General features: G+C 53.5%; 1 protein-coding gene across 1 annotated transcript in view; it reads right to left on the reverse strand.

Annotated features, from left to right (window-relative positions):
• Positions 1–258: 258 nt before the first annotated feature.
• The window catches only part of Kiaa1755 (KIAA1755 ortholog), a 40,606-nt gene continuing 25,476 nt past the window's right edge, over positions 259–15,388 (reverse strand). Inside the window, exons 9-16 of the mRNA XM_021246887.2 lie at positions 14,675–14,791; positions 12,552–12,650; positions 11,406–11,554; positions 8,591–8,729; positions 7,417–7,539; positions 6,554–6,775; positions 3,534–3,782; positions 259–843 (exon numbers count right to left, since the gene is read on the reverse strand). Coding sequence (XP_021102546.2) covers positions 751–843; positions 3,534–3,782; positions 6,554–6,775; positions 7,417–7,539; positions 8,591–8,729; positions 11,406–11,554; positions 12,552–12,650; positions 14,675–14,791 — 1,191 coding nt within the window. The 3' untranslated portion in view covers positions 259–750. The remainder of the gene's footprint in view (positions 844–3,533; positions 3,783–6,553; positions 6,776–7,416; positions 7,540–8,590; positions 8,730–11,405; positions 11,555–12,551; positions 12,651–14,674; positions 14,792–15,388) is intronic.

A 15,388-nucleotide genomic window follows, 5' to 3' on the forward strand; every position in this document is an offset into this window, starting at 1 on the left:
GACTGAGGCTTTACTGTGGTCACTTTTGGGGAATTCCCATGAGTGAAGATGGCAGGTTTGAGCCAAGGCCATGAACAAGGCCCCTTTGGCCTTTGAGAGACAACGGAAGATTCAGAAAACAGATTAGGGAATTCACAATTCAATGTGTGAAAAGCTCTTTGGGAATCAGTAGAGGAGTTTATTGAGGGTCTCTGGAGAGATTTTTTCCTCACTTTTCCCACTAATGAAAGAAGAGCTGGCATGATTGTTGCCAAAATGTAATACTAGATACCATTTAATGAGCATTTGTTATGTTCCAGGCAACTTTCTGAGGGAAAGTTAACTTATTTACAACAAGTCTCTGAGATCTAATTGTTTGTATTTTATGCGGGAAAACCAAGGCTCAGAGATAGAAGAATTTCACTTGCCAAGGACACGTAGCTTATAAGTGATGGGGCCAGGGCAGGAACTGGGTCAATCTAGAGCCAGAGCCTGTGGCACTAACCATTCTGCAACACTGCCTCATGTACAAGAGGGCTAGATGTAAGTGCTGCCCAGAGGACCAAGCCCAGCCCAGCCAGTTCCCTTGAGCATGCAGCAGTGGTCGGGTACAGCAGGATTGCTGAGGGGACAAATCCATGGCCACTGAGACCCCAGAGTCAGCCCAGGCTTGCCGGAAAATGGTCCAAGGCGTTGTGTAAATCCAGCTCTGCTGTTCACTGTGACACTGGGCAAGCCATCTCCAAACAACTCCAAGTCCCAGTTTCTTCCTCAGGAAAATGAGGGAGAACTGGTATCAGCTTCATGGGGCTTTTGTGAAGCATCCAACAAGCCCTTAAAGACTTTAAGGGGCTTAGCACAGAGCTAGACACAATGAAAATAAAAATGTTGGCTGTTAATGTGACATTCAAATATCATTATTCACTATTATACTTCATTTCAGCATACCTGTGCTGCCTGTGGGTAGAGAGGTTGTTGGCATGTAGTTCTTTGTGGAGACAGAAGGATGCACAAGGTGACCTTTGGGACCCTTCCCACCCAAAGATTCTTATATCATTCATCTCTCCTTTAGACCCTTCCTCCCTCACAGCAGCTGTGCTCTCTCGGAAGTCAGTTTCCATCCTTGCGCCCCAGGTTTCCCAGCTCCCTGCCTGTGGTCTTCACTGGCTACATCCTGTTTCCATGGCAACAACATTTTAAGAGCCTTCGACCCCCCTCTGAGGCGACAGGCCTGGATGGAGATGGACTGATCAAATGCTTCGAGCCTCCCTGGGCCTGTCTGGATGTGCGGGGGAGGGAAAGCAAGCAGCAGAGCTGGTGTGGGGTGTATTTCCCCAAGGTGTCCGAACAACACCCTGTGATGGCTTCAATGTGTCCCCAAAGTTCACGCATTGGAAACTTTCTCCCCAGTGCAGCAGTGTTGAGGGGTGGGACCTTTACAAGGTGACAAGGTTATGAGGACTGTGAAGGGATTAATGCAGGCGTGGCCTCTTTATAAAGATGACCTCCCCCTTCGCTCTCCCACCATGTGACGCCCTCTGCTAGGTTATGAAACAGCAAACAGGCCCTTGACATATGTGGCCCCTCCACCTCAGACTTCCCATCCTCCAGAACTGTGAGCCAAATAAACTATTGTATACACATGTTCCAGGTCATGGTGTTCTGTGATCATGGCACCATATGGACTAAGATACCCCTCGCCTCATCGAGCAGCATGGGAAAGAACCAAGCAGGTAGCTCCAAACGCACCTCCAGGCACCCAGCCCTGAGCCTGAGTTCAGCTCTCTGGGGTGGGTTCCCACGGGAAGCTGCCTTGTCATCGTCTCCACTCGTGGTTCCGAAGCAGGTAGGATACAGCCCACTTGGAGAAATCTTGTGGCTAGCAGAAGATTCCCGAAACCATCTGGGGCCTTGAGTGTATGTGACCTTTTGCTGAGATGACTCTGGAAAAACCCTAGCCTCCTTCCCCCTCCACAGCCTCATAAATAGATGTGTGTCCACACTCTCATCCGGGGCCTGGGAAACTCGCTCTAAGCTGCCAGTCCGACTGGGTGATGCAGACTATTTCATGGGGTCAGCACTGTCAGCACCATGCTGCTCAGGGGAGGCACTAGGGGCGCTCCTCTGGCTGAGTGAAAGGCATGGAGCCTTCTAGATGCTCTACCTGGAACCAGGTCTTTCTTGCAGTCCCCCATCACCTGCTGGGGTGCCTCCTCCCCAGCCCTCACAGCACCTAATGACACTGTGTTGAAAGGGAAGCGAGGGCCTGGGTGGGGATGGGAGATGCTGCATCTGGGACATGGTGGGCAGGTGAAGAAGACAGAGGACCTCAGGAGAGGGGTTCTCTCTGGGGTACAAGGACAAGATTCTGTGGGGCTCCCTGGCTGAGCAAGGGGTCCCTGCCCTGAGGAGGAGCTGAATGAGATATCTGCAAGTGCATAGCTGGTCTTCCACTGCAGCGTGACCCCCAGGTGGACGCTGACCCTGTGATCCGTGGTGCCAGCTCCTAAGAGCCTTAAACTCACCTGCCTGGCCCTCAGGTGAGGCTCAGGCTGTGCTCTTGTGTTCCTCGCCCTCTCCCAGAATCCCCCAGCCAGATGGTGCTCCAGCTGCCCACATGGAAATCTGCTCCACATCCTTGCTTTACTCCCATCTCAGACTGACCTGGCTCATGGGGTCACTGTCAAAAGCACTTGTACTAGAGTCCTTGTCCCAAGGTCTGTTTCCCTGTGACCCTAAGACAAGAGCCCATGTGTGTTGTATCCTGTAGGAGGACCATGCTGGCCCTGGTGCCCCCCAGAGGGGAGTGTGCTAGGCCACCTGAAGGTGAGCCCTTGGCAACAATACCAACAGGCCTTCCATGCAGAGACCCTGGAGTTACAGGGCCAATCAATGCCTTATTGCTTGGGGATCCTGGCTCCCACACCCCCCTATTCTGCACATGTGGGAAGTGGGCCTTCCTGAAGTTTTCTGCAACCAGAAGCAGGTGCACAGTTCCTGTCCTCCTAGCACAGCCCAGCTGTTCGGTAGTCACATCTCCAAGAGACTGACAGGGTGCCCCAGCTCTCCCTCCAGCTGATCTTGTCCAGCCACCCCAGAGCCTTGTGCCATGAGGGTGTCCCCAGCTAGAGGGATGCAGGTGGACTTGTTTGGGGTGAGTCCTCCAGAGATGTCTGTGAGTCTGTCCCCTCTGAGGAGAAGCTGTCCCCAGTGGGGCAGGAGACCTGGCTCTTCCTGGAGAGCTGCTGCCAGGAGAAGAGGGTGACACGAGACCGCTCCAGGAGCTCCTGGGAGCCTTTGCCAACATCAGCCCTCACCACCTTGCTGAGGCATGGAGGGTCTGCCTGAAAAGTTCTATTCTGCCGGTTTCTGGCAGCCCAAGGAGGCCAGCAGGGTTTTGGCAAATGATCCACACCCAAAGAGTCCTGCAGGGGCAGGTCCCACCTCCCCTTGGAAGCCATTTCTCCATTCAGACCCCAGCCCTTGGCTGCTGCCCCTCTTAGTTCCGAGGGTGCCAAGTGGGCAATGGAGTCCGTTGGGCACAGGCAGTGCACCTTCTTGAGCAGGCTCTGGATCTCCTGGTGTCTCCCCTGGGCTTCCTGCCACAGGTCCTGACCCAGGCCTGCCCGGCTCAGGGAGGCCACCTGCAGTGCCATGGCTGCCAACTTCTCGGCAGGGAACTCAGACGTCAGGCGCTGCAGGTAGCGGTGCAGGCGGCGCTGGTCCCCGGGGCTGGCCCTCTGAGCCTTGCCCAGCCTGAGCTGGCTCACCAGGTCCTGGCAATCCATGTGGAACCAGGTCATCTGGGGGCAAGAGAGAGGGAGGTGGGGATGCCATTGGGGTGTGGGACTCCACAAGGGCAGGGTTCTTGTCTGAGTAGCAGGCGTGCCCTGCAAGAGCTTCACTCCCTGAACTGATGAGTGCCGGTCAATTCAGAGACCCTCAGCTTGGCAGTAGTTTTCTCTATTGATCAGGAATAACTGGTTTCCCTTTCTATCCTGGGCTATAAACACTCGCCACCTGGTAACAGATTCCAGCACCCTGGGGCTCTTCAGAAACCTTCAACAGACCTATAGCCCAGCAGGACTTGCCCTCTCTTGGGCTACTTCTCCTGTAAAATGGGAGCTCCAGCAATCGGGAAAAGCCTCACAAAAGCTGCAAATGTGGACCCTTAGATTGGCTTAGCTCCTATGGGAGGTCCTGAGGGAGCAGTCTGGCTAAGGTGGATCAAATGCCACTGTTTGCCAAGTCCTGAGGGTGTTGTGTATGATCACAATGAACTGGGCCAGCAGCCCATTTTACAGAGGAGGAAACTGAGTCTTGGAGCAGTGAAATAACTTGCTCCGGGTCACACAGCAAGTCAGGGAGGAGCTGGGGTTCTCTCCAGGCAGAGAGAAATTGTGCCTGAAGGAGACACTGGCCCAGACATGGCAGGACTCTCGGCCCAGCTAGGCCCTGAGATCTCTCACTCCAGTGGAGCCTCTGCCCACCTTGTGATCTCCCGATCCCCAATTCCTCCACAAAATATCTACAGGCTACAAGGAACCCCACATGTCCCCAGGAGCTCATGAAAAACCTAATCTCTCTCTCCATTAATTTAGAGCCCGACAGCGAGCCACTAGGCTGTGGGGTGGCAGAACCATTTCCTCCATGGAGAGCGTCTTTCTGCGGATTAGGGGAACTTGTCTTTAGATAAATAGCAGCACACGAAGCTCACGGCCAGGAAAGAGCTCCATAAATCTCCGTTAGCAGCAGAGTCATGTTATTATATAGTGCCGAAGCTGCTGTACACAGGTGCCCACCTGGGGCTGAACCCGCCAGTAGACCTGTCTGTGTGTCTGTCTGTCTGGATCTTTCCAGCCAGGCTGGACAGACACAGACAATGGCTGATTCAGAAAATCATCCAGCCTAATCTGTGGTGCACAGAGAAAGGGTCAGGACCAGAGAGGAGCAGCACCTTGCTGGGGTCTCACAGACAGACTCACTGAGGCAGGACTCACAGTCAGGCCTCTCCTCCCTCAGTGCCAGTTCTAGCCTGGGACAGACACCACCTTCTCAAGGGCATCCCAGGCCTGCTGTCCTCACCCTTCCTCACTCCCCAGGCCAGTCTCCCACAATAGCTCAGAGTGCAGCTCCTGTGCTGGCCATCTCCAAGGGGGCACAGAGAAGACAAGGAAGTGACAAAGCAGCAGGGTCATCTCAGATCACAATAAGCTGTGGAACAATGCAGCAAGTGATGAGAGAACAGGGCTGAGTGGCAGAGTGGTCAGGATGGGCCTCCTGGAGAAGCTGAGGGAGAAGGAAAGACCAGAGCCAGCCTGGCCAGGGAAGCCCTTCCCAGGCAGGGGGAACAGCATGTGCAAAGGCCCTGGAGCTGGAGCAGGCTGGGTGGATCTAGGGAAGGCCTCCAGGGCTGCAGTGGGCAGAAATCAGTGAGTAAGGGAAAGAAGCTTCCTGTGCTGGGCACCCTGCTCTGCCCTGGCATTACTCCTCCTCCAGATAATAAGAATGATATTAATGATGATCCTGAAGTGGAGCAGCCCTGTGCTGGAGGTTACTGACCATTAATCTGAGTCTGTCCCTACCTGGAAGGCCAGGCACTAGAGCCAGATGGTCTGGTTTTGAATCTCAGCTCTTCCACTCTGCCGGTTGTGTGACCCTGGGTGTTATTTGACCTCTCTAGTTCCCCCTGTGTAAAGTAGGCATAACACTGGCACAGGGCTGGTGTGATAACAAAGCAGATGTGAAATGACTGGAACAGAGCCTGACACATCAGAGCCTCAGAAGAATCAGCTGTGACGGTCATCAGCACCACGGTGGAGCCGGGGCTCAGAGCAGTGCAGTGCTGTTCAGGCCTCACACGTGGCCCTGACTCTGAGTCCCGGATTCTGCCTCTTCCTTGCTCCCTAAGCCCTGCACAGCTGTGTGTGGTGCCTTCACTGTCACCAGTGACATCTGCCTGTCCCACCTGCTGCCTCATGGAGGCAGAGAGCACGCTGTCCTCCCTTGGCCCTGGGCCTGTGTGCATGAACCCAGGTCCCTCCCGTGCCCTCCAAAGCATCTTGCGTTCCTTGTCCCTGTGTTCAGGGTCAGCCTCACAGTTGGGATGTGGGAGTCAGGCTCTTCCCAGGCTCTGTTCCTAGTGACAAGTTTGAGGGGTAGCCCTGCAGTTTCTGGATCCCTAGGCAGCTCCTTTGTCCCCAAAACTCAGTTTCCCTATCAGAAAAATGAGTTTGGCAGCATGGGTTTAAGAGGAGCAAGAGGCCTTAAGTTAAATCTTGCTTGATCCTTGACACTTTGGACAACCTTGAGCAAGCTGCCCCCTCTTTGGGCCCTGGTTTTCTCATCTGTACAATGGGAGTAGCACTGGTATTCGGTCAGGGTGTGAGGTGTTCACAGGAGGCTCTGAGCAGCCCCCCCCCAGCGACCTAACCCAGTTCTCCCTCACCCCTCACAGGACTGTGGGAATGAGTCACAGTAAGAGCCAAGGGCTGCGTCTAGGCCTCCTCCTGTCCCCACCACACCCCCAGCCCGGAGAAGGGGTCTGTGCTGGTGGGCGGGCTGCAGGGCTCACCTTCTTGCAGAAGCGATGCAGGTGCAGCAGGGTGTCGAGGTCTGTGCGCTGCCGCTCAGCCGCCATGTAGAAGTGGGTCAGCTTGGCCTGGAAGGCCCGCTGGGTGGCGGTGAAGGCCCCCAGGTCTGGGAGCCCCTGGCCTCCAGCCTCGCCAGCCCCTCTGGCCACGGCTTCCAGCTGGGCTGCCTGCTTGGACAGCTCCAGGCCTCGGCGGTACTGGGCCTGGGAGGGGACAGCAGGGGTGTTCTCAGCTCCAGCCTGGGGATTCCTAGAGGTCAAGGCCCTCCCGCTGCCCCACTGTAGCTACACTGAGCCTCAGTTTCCTCATCTATAGACTGGCTCTAAAGCACCATTTGCAGGGCTCAGCAAGTAAAGGACACCTAGGAGTGGCCATCATGCCTTGGACAGTCTCCGGGCCTTTGCCTTGGCCATTCACTCCCTTCTGGAGAGCTCTGGCCTCTAAGTCTATGTGTGAGGCTTCTCCTCTGTGTCCTCCAGTTCTCTCTGTCAGTGTTCCTGTTGTCCCTGGCCCCCATCCCCCACTAGCCTGGGAGTTCCCTGAGGGCTGGATGGGCTGAAGCTCCCTATGCCCCTAGCTCCTCTCCATCCACTCTCTGAAGCTGGCTTAGCGGCCTGGGATGAGGTCTTGGAATCTGAATTTTACAAACTGCTCTAGAACTGAGTGTTCTTTGGACTTGGTTATCTGGAAGGCTCCCTGGAGGTGGAAACATCTCAGCTGAGTTCTCCAGGGACCCAGCTGACTCTTCACACCCTCTGCAAGTTTCCTTACACTTTTCACCTGCACCCTTTTGTCCTAGCAGGGCCACCCCTCTAAGGCCCTCTCCATCCCCTCTGGAACGCACGGCGGCCTGCAGGAAGAAGGCCTCGAACTCGGCGTGGGCTCGTGCCACTGTCTCCATACTTCCATCCTTGGGGGTGAGCGCCTGCAGGCACTGACTCCCTTCCTGCTCCATCCAGTCGCTGACCTGGGCAGGCGAGATTTGGACATGAGGGGCTGCTGGGGAGACCCTGGGCCAGCTCCCCAACTTCTGGGAGGCCAAGGTCTTCTTGACTCAGTCATTCACCACCCTGGACTGAAGCCTGGCAAGGTGTGGGGAGGAGATGTGGGGAGGGCATGTTCTTCAACCATCTGAACCAACTCCCAGCCCAAGCGGGACCCAGGGGGGATGTGGCCTGGGCATCCTGCACACAGTCACAGCGTGGCAGGTCTTGGCTCATTCTATGTAACCACTCACTGTGCCCTGGGAGTGATGAGCCCCTCATCCCTGGGGCCATGCAATCAGCTGCAGAGGAAGGGATCTGGGCCCACCATAAACCCAGCAGTTCACTTTCTTTTTCTGGCCTCAGTTTACTAGTAGTAAAGTGGGGGTAGACATGAAGATCCAGTGAGGGATAGAGGGTACAGAAGAGTTCTCATCCAGGAGTGTAAGTTCCCATCTTCCTCTTGGGTGTCTTAAAGAGCCAGACTGACTTGCTGTGCCCTCACAGAGCCCAAGGTAGCAGGCAATCATATCACCCCAAACAATGCCCGCAAGCTGGGACTGGGCTCCCAGCATCATGCCCACAGCTCCAGGGAGGAAGGATGCAGTGATCAGACACTGGCATCCAGAGAGGTGGCACCAGTGTAGGTTCCAGGATCAGACTCCAGGTGTGCTGTCATGGGTAGGCGGCACCATCTCCCAGCCTCAGTTTCCTCATCTGTGCAGTGGGAGAAACCCTAAGGACCTCCCTGCATCACTGATAAGAGATGGAGTTGGAAAGCAATGAAGTATACGCAAAGGCTCTGGCCCAGGACTTGGCGCACACTTGGTGCTCAGTAAGTGCAGCTCTTAGGGTGATGCCATCACCCTTTAAGTACTTATGGAATGTCGTGCTGTGTTCCCTGTCCCTAGGTTGCCAGCCTGGTGACCTTACCAGATAACAACATGCCTGGATGGGGGAGCCAACAGGAGGTCCTCCTGGGTGGAGGGCAGCCAGGCTGAGCCCCATGTCTCCCAGGCCAGCCTCCCCTTTCACCTGGCAGATGGCAGCCTCCAGGCGGCCCAGGCGGATGCGGAGCTCCAGTCTCCCCAGGAGGTGGTTGGATGCAGTGACCAGGACGTGAAGCTGCTCATCCACGAGGCTGTACAGGGCAGCTGCTTCAGCCAGATGGCTCCTGGGAGGTGGAGGAGATTGAGAAAAACCCTCAAGCCCACGCTGTACAGCCCAGCTCCCTTAATCTGTCTCTGTCACCTGTAAAGCAGGGACAGTAACAGAACCCACTTGCAAGACAGAGTGCTCTCATGCCTCAGCCTTGCACTCTACCTGCCCACCAGAGCCTGCGCTGTGAGCTCGCGGAAATGTCAATGCCGGTGTTCCACTCAGGCCAGCCAAGCCAGTCTCTGGGTGAGGAGGAGTCCTGGTGCTTTCTAAAGCTCCTCAGGAGATGCTGTTGCAGCCTGCATGAGGGCCACATTCATGCAGCAAAATGCTTCACACAGTGGCCACACAGGACACTGGTCAGCCAGTTATGCTTTCTACTGCAATGAGGGCCGGTCGCTGCCCCCCTCCATTTTACAGGTGGGAAAACTGAGGTCCTGAGGGAGGAGTGACTCTCACTCATGGCAGTCTATACTGGAACCAGGCCAGAGCTATCTCTGCACAGACTTTTTTTTTTGGTAGCGGGGATCGAACTCAGGTCCTTGCTCTTGCACAGCAGGCGGCAAAACCACTGAGCTAAATCCCCCGCCCTGCACAGACTTTTAAAAAATACCCCAAACCACAAAACACAAAGGGAGTAGATGGGATTTCCTGCATAGAAGTGGTTGGGTGAAAGGAGGAATCTCAGAAAAAGAAAACAAGAGGGGGTGGGGATTCAGCTCAGTGGCACCGCACCTGCCTCATAAGTGCAAGGTCCTGAGTTCAATCCCTGGTACCGGGAAAAAGAAAACAAACAAACAAAAAACAAGAAAAGTAAAAGAAAAAGAGAAGATCTACCAGGTGTGGTGAAGCACACCTGTAATCCTAGTGTTTGGGAGGCTGAGGCAGGAGGATTGCAAGTTCAAGGGCAGCCTGGGCAATTTAGCAAGACCCTGTCTCAAAGTTTAAAAAATTTTTTTTGAAAAAGGGCTGTGAATGTAGCTCAGTGGGAGAGCACTTGCCTAGCATGTGTGAGGCCCTGGGTTCTTTCCCTAGTGCTGCAATAAAGAAAAAGAAAACGGAAAGAAATAAAAAAAGAAAAGGGGTGGGGGAGGGACGATGGAAGAAAAGCCTGCTTTTCCAGACCAGCACTGCTCTGCCTGGCCCTCCATGTCTGACTGCATCTTCCCGCAGATCGCTACCTTCTGAAAAAGGGGTGAGAGCTTAGGGTGCGTGAAGCAGACGGTCGGAAAATGCCACAAATGCCAGCTGCAGGAGGCTGGAGAGGGAGAAAGGGAGGGACTGGCAGGCCGAGGTCCAGCACGGAGCAAACACACTCAGCGGCTCTCGCGGTCCCACAGCGCCCCCTGGTGGAGATGAAGGCAGCCACGGGTCCATAAGGGCCAAGGTGGGCTGGGGCTGGGCAGGAAGGTGAGGCCGGGACACGCCGAGAAAGGTCAGTGCCAGCCCCACCAGGCATTGAGAGGGGCGCCAGGCCCAGCGGTGCCTGGGCTCCCATTTGTGTGAACCTCCCCGAGTGCAGGGTGCAGCCTAAGGGGATTTGTTCGATTCTGGGGCCTGGGTGTCTGGACTCAAGCCCTGGTCCCACCACACTCCTCTGTGGGACCCTGCACTAGTCACTTGACAAGCTTGGGATGTCACACCCCTCCACTGTAACACAAGGATGGTGCTGGGAGGAGTGGGAATTAAATGAGTTAATATTTGCAAGTCCCTAAGACAATGCTGTATGTGTGCTAAATGCTATCTGGGTGCTCAGTAACTAATTGTTCTTCAAAGTTTATACAAACTTTGGTCTCAGCTCCTGAATATAAGTACCTGTGTTTTAATAGAGAAAATATTTGAAATAAAATTACTGACCAATTTATTCACAGGTTGAGTATCCCTTCTCTTGGGACCAGAAGTGTTTCCAATTTCCAATTTTTTTCTTTTTGTACTTTGGAATATTTGCATACACATTATGAAATATCCTGGGAATGGGACCCAAGACTAAATACAAGATTTATTTATGTTTCATATATACCTTTTACACAGCCTGAAGGTCATTTCATAGGATGTTTTTAATAATTTCGGGCATGAATTTTCCACTAGTGCTCTAAATACTTTAGAGTTTGGAGCATTTTGGAGCTCTGATTTTCAGGTTGGGGAAGCTCTACCTGTATGGTACTGACTGTCCCATACCCCCTAAACTGAAGGCATGAGTGTGTCTATCGTTGACTCTGTGGCTCCGGGACCCCTGGCACACTGCAGTTCTCCTGTCAGGCTGATGGGGATGAGGATGCAGGACGTGGAGGGTTACATGTTCAGAGGTCCTGGCTTCAACTCCCCAGTGGGCCACTGTCACCTCAGTGAGCCCCAGTAACCATCCTCCAGATGAGGACAGCGTGGGCTTCACAGTGAGATGGGCATTTGGAGGGCTTGGCACAGTGTCTGGGTCAGAGAAGGGCTTGGTCCACAAGACTGAGCAGAAGCTGGGAGATCTCCTCTCATGCCCACCCTGCGGTGAAGATGGCCAGGGACAAAGGAGGATGGCAGAGAAAGGCCAAAGGACTTGCCAAGGCCCATCGAGGGTCGTGGGCTTCCATGGGGCCCACTCTACATGTCGCCTTGGCTGGTGCTGCCACCTTATAGCTCCCAGGCTAGGGGACGGGGTGGGGTGGGGTGGGGTGGGGAGGGAAAAGCCTGGTGTCTGTACCTGATGTCAGGGTTAGAGTCCAGCCTGCTGGCCTCACACTGCAGCCTGGCCAGGGTGGCCCCACCTTCCTGCTGCAGGCCCAGCAGGCCTGGGTCTCTCAGCACGGCCTCCATCAGCTCCTTGGACTTGCTCAGACACCTGGTGGCCTCCTGCCAGCATAGGGAGGTACCCTGAAGCCCAATCCTCGCTTTCCTCCTGGGCTCCCCACATCAAGGTCAAGCCCAACTTCCCCAGTTCCTCCAGAAAGTCTATTCTTTTATCTCTAATGCCTCTCCTCAAGCCACTCCTCCCCTCATCACCATGGTAACTTCACTGGTCCAAGCTCTATCTCTTGCTGGAACACCCATCCTACCCTCTTTGCTACTGTATCGCCCTGCTGCCCTCTGGCTCCCCCTACAGTCCGTTCTCCACATGGCAACTGAAAAGATAAGTACAAATCCCATCATCCCCTTGCTTAAAATTCTCCAGTGGCTTTCTTACCCACTTACAATGGAACCCCAACCCAGCTCCAGGACCTGGTCTCTGCCGAACTTGGAAGAGCCTTCAGTGCTCTCTTCTTTCTGCCTACTCACTCTGCTTCAAGCTGAACTTCATGTTATTCCTGTGCGTGCCACGCCTTCCCATCTCAAGGGCTTTGCACATGTTTACCTTCTGCCTGGAGCTCCACCCTTCTCAAAAGCTGGCTCTTTCTTGAGCTTCAACCCTCAATTTAAAAAGCATCTCTTCAGAGAGTCCATCCATCTGCTGTTATTCTCAATCTTACTTCCATGGCATCTTGGCACAATCTGTAACTACCTGTCCATTTCTTGGTTTGCTTTTTAATGACCACCTGCACCACTGCACTGTGAGCTCTGCCAGGGCAGAGGCGAGTCAGTCTGACACAGCAGGTGCCCAACAGATATTAGCCAAGTGGATGAATGAAAGACAGATGATTCTGGGCTGGGGATTTAGCTCAGTGGGTTCACCACCTGCTGCACAAGCACAAGGACTCGAGTTTGATCCCCGGTACCAAAAAACCAACCAAACAACCAAACAAACAAAAAAAAAGACAGATGATTCTGCCCACCCTGGCTGTCTCCGTCACTGAGCTCAGTCTGTAGAGTCTGGGGTGTGGTGTGACTTCCCTGCCCCGTGCTCCAGGCTCACCTGCACCCCCCCAGGGGGGTCGCCCTTCTCAAACTCCTTGATGGAAGCCCGCAGCAGAGAGGAGGCCTGGTGAAGCTCAGCAAGGAAAGGATCCACCTTCTGCAGGACAGAGGCCAGAGAGTGTCAGGTCCAGCGGGGAAGATGCTGGACCCACCCCAGAGGACGCAGGGAGGCGTCAGGACAGAGTTCCCAGTTCAGTGTCTCTAAGATGGACGTGAGAATATGCATGTCTTGAAAGTTCCTAGGAAATGATGGTGCTGTCCTGGAGGGCCCCACATTGGACTGGAGCCACTCATGTCAGGATAAGAGAGAGAAGAAGACAGGTCTAAGTCACCCCTGAGGCCAGTAGGGAGACTTTGGGGAGGGGAAAGACAGATTGAAGGCCATATCCTTGGCCTGGTCCCACTTTAGCCCAGCTCTGCTTAGGCTGTGAGGTCTTGAGTAAGTTACTTAGCCTCTTGGACCTTTGCTTCCTCCTCTGTAAAATGGGGATCATCATAGCTCCTGCCTTGTACGGTGTATGAGTATTTGGTGGTTAATTTGTTCGTGGCACTTAGAGCCCAGAGAATACTGGAATTTGTCACTGCCACCAGCTTTATATTCTGGTCCATATAAGAGTTCATGGAGGGCTGAGGATTTAGCTCAGTGGTTCCACCACTTGCCTCGCAAGCGGAAGGACCTGAGTTCGATCCCCAGTACCAAAAAAAAAAGCTCATGGGAAGGAAAGCTTTGAAAGCTGCAGTATAGTTCAGAAGTTACTAGATTAACTGGAGGTCTCTAGAGATGGAAAATGGACCCTGGGAGCAAGTAGGAAAGGAGGCTTCTCAGGATACACCATTGGCAATTTGGATACACAGTCATCCCTTGGCATGGGAGGGGGACAAGTTCTAGGACCCCCACTGATTCCAAGCTCCAAGGATGCTTGAGTGCCTTATGTAAAGTGCTGCAGCATTTGCATACACCCTAGACACAAGCTCCTGTGTACTTTTAAATCATCCCTAGACTGTGTATGATACCTAATGGAATGTAAATGCTATGTAAATAGCTGTTACACTGTATTGTTTAGGGAATAATGACAAGGAGAAAGGCTGTACATGTTCATTCAGCACAGATGCAATTTTTGTTTTTAAATGACTTCCGTCTGCAGTTGGTTGAATCCATGGTTGCAGAACACACAGATGTGTTGGGTGGACTGTCCAGCCTTTTCAAACCCAGGCACAGCTGTAAAAAGAGGCTCCCCTAACAAAAAGCAAATATACCACCATGTAAGACTGGTAGTATAGGCCAGCGGTTCTCAATGGGGTTGACTTTGCATCTTGGGGACATTTGGCAGTGCACAGTGACATTTTTACTGTCATCATTGTTAAGGACAGGCCAAGGATGCTACTAAACATGCCCTGGAGCACAGGACAGTGCCCTATGTGAGACAGTGACCTGGCCTCAGCCCTAAAAAGGCTGTGTTTGGAATTGGGCACTTGGTGGGAAGGGCCCTGGATGGACGTGTGCAGGTGCTGTGTTCCATGTGCTTTATGCTGATGGTGTTCACGTGCCCTTGTGCAAGCCACCCCCACTCTGTGCCCTCGTGTGAATCTGGGAACAAAAGACCCCTGGTAGGGTAGTGGTGGGGAGGAATTGCGGCCAGGAAGGATTTGTTTGTTTCCTCCCACCAACAGGAGGATGCATATCTGCCCCCCACTTCGACCCTGAGCTCCCAGAGCTGTGTGGGTCCACAGAGCAGATGCCCATAAATCTATTTTCGGTTAACACAGACAGCTCAGAGCATTGCCAGACACTCTTCTAAGCTCTTTATCCACATTGACTCAATCCTCACAAAAAATCCATAAAGAGGTGATACTATTACCCTCCTATTTCACGGACGAGGAAACTAAGGCTTAGCGATGTAAGTAGCTTACCCAAGGTCACACAGCAGAGCTGGAGTAGAACCCAAGAAGTCTGACCCCAGAGCCTGAGCTCTTACTCATTCCACTCTGTGCCTTCATTTCAAATTTTTGTTGAATTACTGTGTTTGAATCCAATGGGGTTGATGAATCCAGGTGGCAGGACAGTAACAGGAGGAAGAAAAAGAGTGAGAGTCAAGGGCTAAAGGCTGTGATGGTAGACACCTGGAAGAACTGCACCCACTCGCTGTGGGAGTAGGGGAAGGGGCCTTCCAGGGCTGCAGGCAGCTGGCTGGGGTCCACATGGTGGCTGAGGGCCTTCAGTGAGGCCAGCACCTCCACCTGCAGGCAGAAGAAGTGAGTCAGGAGGTCCAGGGAACTCTGTGAAGACTGATGTTTGAGAAGGTCCTTTCTCCATCTCTGCCCTGGCACCAGTCCAGCTCTACAAGCTCAAAAAATCAAAATTCAGAACCAGACCCTCGTTAAGAAATGGCAGATACACAACCACCCTTCCAACCTGTGCCCCAAACAGACATCATTAATCAATTGCAGCACTTGCTCCCTCTGAGCTTGGTTCTTTCCCAACACAGCTCTCTGGGAAATAACGAATTGATCAAAGCTGGCTCTGTGACGAGACTTCCCTATAAGCCTTGGACTGCTCTCTGGTGACCCCTCAAGGTACTGCCTCCTCACTGGATGGATGGGAAAGGTCACCATTCCTAACAGTGTCTCCTAAGACATGGAGAAGTGACTAGGTGATGGTTTCTCCCATGTAGTGAAGTTCAGATTTATGCTGAGAATAGCTCGGAGACCTAGGGCTGGGATGGGGTTTCCAACCTGTCTGTCATCCCTGCTACTCAAAGTGTGGCTTGTGGGTCAGCAGCACCAGCATTGCCTATGCACACATTAGAAATGCAGGTGCTTGGTCCTGCCCCAGCA

The sequence above is a fragment of the Heterocephalus glaber genome, unplaced genomic scaffold (genome assembly GCF_053883595.1).
Source record: "Heterocephalus glaber isolate CG9 unplaced genomic scaffold, H.glaber_assembly_v1.0 deba00001532, whole genome shotgun sequence".
NCBI lineage: Eukaryota > Metazoa > Chordata > Mammalia > Rodentia > Bathyergidae > Heterocephalus > Heterocephalus glaber.